This window comes from Teleopsis dalmanni, unplaced genomic scaffold (genome assembly GCF_002237135.1).
Source record: "Teleopsis dalmanni isolate 2A unplaced genomic scaffold, ASM223713v2 unscaffolded_contig_1101, whole genome shotgun sequence".
NCBI lineage: Eukaryota > Metazoa > Arthropoda > Insecta > Diptera > Diopsidae > Teleopsis > Teleopsis dalmanni.
The window spans coordinates 2019-7945 of NW_024032483.1; the positions used below are offsets into that span (position 1 = coordinate 2019).

A 5927-nucleotide genomic window follows, 5' to 3' on the forward strand; every position below is an offset into this window, starting at 1 on the left:
TAGCAGTGCCCCTCCTCTTCTTTAGACCATGTCTGATATGTTAATGATGTAGTTAGGGATTTTTAGCTGCATTAAGGGTTTAAGGAAAGTCTATTGCAGAACCATATTGTCTGTTTCGAAATCATGAAGAAATTGTATAACTTCCTGTTTCTTGTTTGTTATGGAATTTGCATTACAGGTCACAACTTTCATGCGATGTAATCTTGATTCAGGTGACCTCAAGACTGGTGCTAGACTGCCTTGATAAGCTAAATCTGCTTGGCTAATTAAATCAGGTGTCGATTTTTTGGTTACCGCGACATACTGGCGTACGCGGAAACGAATACACGGACAAACTAGCCAGGAAAGGAGCAGCTACACCGATGTTGGTACTAGAACCTTCTTGTGTACTAGGAAATAATACGCTACTTTCTTTCATAAAAATAAAAGAGAACAGAAATAAAAAGGATAATTGGGATAATATACTAGGATTGAAACAATCCAAATCACTTATTGGTACCTATAACAATAAGTGATACCAGGATTGTATGAACCTACCAAAGGAAAAGCTTAGAATCATTACAGGCATTCTAACAGGGCACTGTAGATTAAAACACTACCTTACAATACTGGGGATACTTACGGATGCAAACTGTAGATTCTGTGAAGAGAATAAGGATAATTCAATATTTTTATATATATAATATTTTGTATAAACATATTAAATTGTTTTAATAAAGTTTAGAAATACAATAAAAATCAATCGTAATTGTTATCACTCTTATCGATTAGTTTGGGTGAAAAGTGCAGAAGCTAATTCACACAAAGGGCTATCAAGCTAAACCAGATTAAGGATCTATAATAAGTTATTACTATATTATGTGTCGTTCACACACAATTATCTGTACAAAGGATTAATATCCATCTTAAAAATATTTCAAATAAAATATGTTACTTTTAAATAAAAATTGAAACCCTTATAAATGAAAAAGCAAGAACACAATATAATTATCATAGTTTTTCAAAAAGCGTTCACACAGTTGTACTTCATTAAATTTATTAAACGAACAAAGTTTCATGTATAACAATATATACATACAGTATAAATTTTTTATATAAATAATTAACCCAAAATAGAGTTTTGTATTCAAATAGAAGTAATATTAATTTTTATTTAATTTTATTTCAAGTTTTTCATATTGTACATTATTATACGAATAACATTAGAAACAGTTTTTTAATTATTTTCAAATTTTAGCGATCAACGTTCATTTAAGTAAAACACTGATCGATTTGAATCAAACATTGCGGTTATTTAAGATGTAATGTGAAAAACAAAATGCAATGTTGTGGTCAAGTTACTAAGTTAACTGTTTCTAAGTTAATCTTAAAAATGAGTACCACTACGGTGTACTGTGTTTAAAAAAAGGATTAAAATGACTACCCATTTTAAAATCTTTACCACGTCTTTTTTTCATCTCGTCAAAGCGATTGGACATTCCGTAGAGTTCTTTTGGAACTGCTTGGCCAGCTTCTTCCAAAATACGAATGAGATCCTTTGCAATACCCCAATCCGAGCGTGTTATATAACTTATGGCAGTGCCGGTTCGCCCAGCGCGTCCAGTTCTACCAACACGATGAACATACTCCTCAATGTTACGCGGAAAATCAAAATTAATAACATGACTAAGAAAAAAAAAATTTTTCACAACTTCAGTTTTTAATACTACTAAGCACTTACGTGATGTCTTCAATGTCTAAACCTCTTGAAGCAACGTCTGTTGCTATTAAAATTTGTATGTCACCTGAGGTTAGATCAGCCAGTGCTTGTTCTCGATCGGCCTAAAGAAAATTTGTTTGAGTATATAAGAATCTTATGCACAGAGGCATTACTCTAATAAAACTAATGTATTATGTACCTGATCACGAGAACCATGTATACATTGTGTTAACAGGCCTTTCAGAGATAAATCACTAGACAAGTCGTCAGCACGAGCTCGTTTAGAACAGAAGATAATAACTTTATCGCTTGATTTAAGGTTTTTTAAAAATGTCAGGACCTGTAACAGGAACAAATACATTTTTCTTCAAAGTTTTCTTTATTTAACTTTTCAAATAATATTACCGTATTAAATTTGTCCGCATCATCCACGAGTTCTACATTTTGAGTCACAGAATGAGTGGCAGTTAAATCAAGTGAGCCAACCCATACCTGAATAGGATTGTTCATATAGGTTTCGGCCAATCTACTAACACATGGTGGCCAGGTGGCACTAGTCATGACGGTCTGCCTGTCAGGGCGTATGTCAAGTAGAACTTTTCGAATCTGTGGCTCGAAACCCATATCCAGCATACGGTCCGCTTCGTCTAATATTAAATATGTAACCGATGTAATATCTACAACTTTAGCTTGAACCAAATCATTAAGACGTCCAGGCGTACAAATTATGCATTCAGCTCCTTCTCTGAAATCTCTAATCTGGTCACGACGACTGCCACCACCATAAATACATACACTGAATAAGAATTTCATTATTGCTTATTTTTTTATTCATTTGTTTTAAATTATTTCTTAACTTACGCTTTTATTCCACGGAACGAGTACTTGTTAACTTCTTTTGCTATTTGCTGTGCTAATTCGCGTGTTGGAGCTAAAATTAATATATTTGGACCATTGCGTTTCGCACGTGGTGTAGTCTGTCCATCAGTATGAATCAAAGCAGGAAGCAGAAATGCTAAAGTTTTTCCAGTTCCTGTTTGGGCAATACCTATCATATCCTCGCCTCTCAATAATATAGGCCATGCTTGCTTTTGTATAGGAGATGGTTCCGTAAAGTTTTGTTTCTTCAACTCATCAAGTATATCAGGATAATCTTTGAAACAGTGGTCGAATTTGTATATTGGTTTCGGTATATCAAGACACATTTGATCTTCACTTGTTTTTAAACGTGAAACAATTATATTGTTGTTTACTAAACGCATTTCATTGACTTCTTCCTCTGTCATAACAGCGATTTCCTTGACTTCTTGATAAAAATTTTTTCTCAGCTTTGGAAGATGCGCCCACTGCAACTTTCGATATTCTTCCTGTAATAAAAAATATTTCATATGAGCAAAACAAATAAATCGATATCTTCATTTGTGGATTGTTAATATTTTTCTTACAACTTTTCTATTTAGAGATTCCCAATCGATAGGCTGCAATACTTCCTTCTTTTCAGTACCACCAATACATACATTTTTTGTAGGTAGACTTAATCTATTTTCGCCATTTTCTCCCTAAATAAATTTTATTATGAGCTACTATATTATATCCATACGCTCGTTGTATGTACGTCATACTTACAGATTTCGGAGTTGCAACCTGAATATTGTCATTTCTGGAAGAAGCACTAAAACGAGGCACGAATGATTTTTTTTTAAATTCAACTTTGGGATTGTGAGAAACTTCGTGATTTTGAGATGAAACATTTTTATTTTTATTTTTATTTTTATATTTCTGATCAGAGTGTTTTATAATTTCCAAAATGTATTTAACGGCATCGTCAACATTTTTTCTATTACGACCTTTCACAGTTACTATATGGTTGTCACTATTTATATGTACATTGACGTTGAACTTTGTTTTAATGCTTTTTATGTTGGAGCCGTTTAGGCCAATTATGGCACCAATGTAAGCTGGGTCAGTAGGAAATTTCTCTATAATATCATTAAAATTGGACATGTTTGCACTTAAAACTCCATACACATTCCTTTCAGGTGGAGCATCATCCCACATTATTTCCAAATCATCCATTTTGATGTCAGCAAAACCTACAAAAAAGAATACCTCAATATTATATTCATTTTTACACAAAACCAACTAAATTTCAAACATTCAAATTGAGCCAATTTTCACGAAATCACGAATTCACGAATTCACGAATTTACGAATTCTCAATCATATCAAATGAAACGGTTTTTGAAATTAACTATTAAAAGTAGAAATATGTGTTCTTATAAGGATTATTGAGAGATAAAGCAATGCCAGTTTTTTGTTTTTGATTTGTATGTTGAAAATCATACTGTCACTTTCTTAAGTCTCATCACGCAGTGGCTCTATTGTTTCTTGTGACTTTTACTGAAATTCATTCTTATATAAAATGGTAATATGTGAAATGCAGATTTTATTTTTTGCAAATAGGGTCACATAACCTTAAAAACACCATTGCTCAAAGAAACAAGTATTTTTAGAAAATTTCAAGATTAATTGAAAATATTTAATTGAAAAAAGTTGCACATATATTCGATTTGAAGTCCCGCATTTTATGAAGCAAAATACATACCAGTAATAAAACTAAAACCGAAACTTAATCGAAAAAACACAAGCCAAAAAACGATTCGACCACCGACGCGTCTCTTGAAAAAGTAATTAATGTAGAAGAAAACTTGTTCCGTTCCCGTTCTTTCAAAATTAATATAAGTATATTTGGCAGCCCATACACAGATTTGCTTGAGATTGATGCAACTATATAGTAATTTGGTTTATGCTTTATGTGCACAAACCAATTTCACAAAGGAATATTCATTTGAAATGATTACACAATCCGATTGGCACATTATTTAATAATGTAAAAAATCCACATACAATTTTAATACTACATGTGTTCAATAATAAAAATTTTATCAATGTTCTGGCAATTTCGTATGACTCATTGCTGACGTTTCTTATTAATGAACCGGTCAGCATTCTGATAAGAGCGTCTCTTTATATAATTATACACCTATACCTCGGTTAACAGCCATTTCGTGCAACAGTAGACTCGATTAACGATCTAGCCGTATTTCTGACAGTGTTTCGCTTAACAGTGAAGAAACCGATAAATATGCCTTTTATAATGCAAGCAATGGCTGGTTTAATGATCGATATGCCAAAAAGTTTTCTGGAAGAAGTACAACATTATAAATTCTATTGTAAACACAGACAACAGTGCATTCACACAGTCTCGTTTAGCCGGTTTTGCACATTATAATCACTAATGAGTATGATATACCATACAAAGAGCTTTCATTAAAAAGGAGCTCATTTACTACAAATCAGCACATTTAAGACCAAAAATGTCGAACGCAACCCTTAAAACTAATGGTTGATTTGCTTGTTTGTTTATTTAAAATCAGGAAAGAACAGCAGTGAGTTAGAGTTTCGAGAGAGGCGCCATCCAACTAAAAGTATTTCCATGTATTAAAAAGATTACTGAATAATTTATTTATACATACCATTACAAAATCAGTATGCAAAAGTATTTCAGGTATGTTTTTACAAATTTGTATCGGTTTTTTTAAAAAAATGAACTTGTCTATTAATCACAACAGGGCCCATCATGAAATGAAGCATCGTTACTGCCGCCATGCTCATCTCCACGTCCATCGGCAGATCCAATATGATCTTCACATACATCGCTATATCCAATATCTATGTCGGATGACTGTGAAACACCTGCAAAAGAAAGAAATAAAGATAATATAAATGAAACTCTTTTGCAACACTTTCAGAATCTGATAGATGTGGAGAACCGTCACATCGCACTGCAAAAATGCACAGACGCAAGGTTTTTGAATTTAATGGAAGCAAAAAATGTTGCTTTGTCGGCTATCGCATCATCAAAGGAAAGAGGCTTTCCATATACCCGGCTCACTGGAGACAATGACTCAAGCGATGACTATGTATATTTGTTGCGGTCAACTGCTATTATATATTATAATTTCTATTACCATAATATGTTGAAGCCAGTTGAGTCAGTGCACTTAAGCACTTTTACTCTCTATTAACTGCGAGGTTTCTGCAAAACCCCTCTCTACGCCCTAACTGGATTATTGTATATCTCTTCATCAAACTAAGCAATAATTAACCTAAGATCTGCATACTTCTCTGAGGAGCCCGTAACCATTCTAAGATTCGATAACGCGGT

The 5927-nt window shown here is 33.1% G+C and overlaps 1 protein-coding gene across 1 annotated transcript; it reads right to left on the bottom strand.

Moving 5' to 3' along the window:
- Window positions 1–1227: 1227 nt before the first annotated feature.
- Window positions 1228–4470, bottom strand: LOC119663910 (probable ATP-dependent RNA helicase DDX43). The gene is made up of 8 exons (XM_038073501.1): window positions 4305–4470; window positions 3326–3792; window positions 3145–3258; window positions 2561–3066; window positions 2105–2495; window positions 1899–2039; window positions 1721–1821; window positions 1228–1665 (listed from the first exon to the last, which is right to left on the bottom strand). Exons 2-8 carry the CDS (start codon window positions 3773–3775, stop codon window positions 1383–1385), a joined length of 1986 nt encoding a protein of 661 aa, XP_037929429.1. The 5' UTR covers window positions 3776–3792; window positions 4305–4470; the 3' UTR covers window positions 1228–1382.
- Window positions 4471–5927: the final 1457 nt, after the last annotated feature.

What these genes read in the sequence shown, in the direction of transcription:
- LOC119663910 (XM_038073501.1), bottom strand. Translation starts at nt 3,775, where the DNA reads ATGGATGATTTGGAAATAATGTGGGATGATGCTCCACCTGAAAGGAAT. An exon ending in AATCTCTAAATAGAAAAGTT is followed by an intron (nt 3,067 to 3,144) that starts GTAAGAAAAATA and finishes TTTTTATTACAG; the next exon opens with GAAGAATATCGAAAGTTGCA. An exon ending in TTAGACATTGAAGACATCAC is followed by an intron (nt 1,666 to 1,720) that starts GTAAGTGCTTAG and finishes TTTTTTTCTTAG; the next exon opens with TCATGTTATTAATTTTGATT.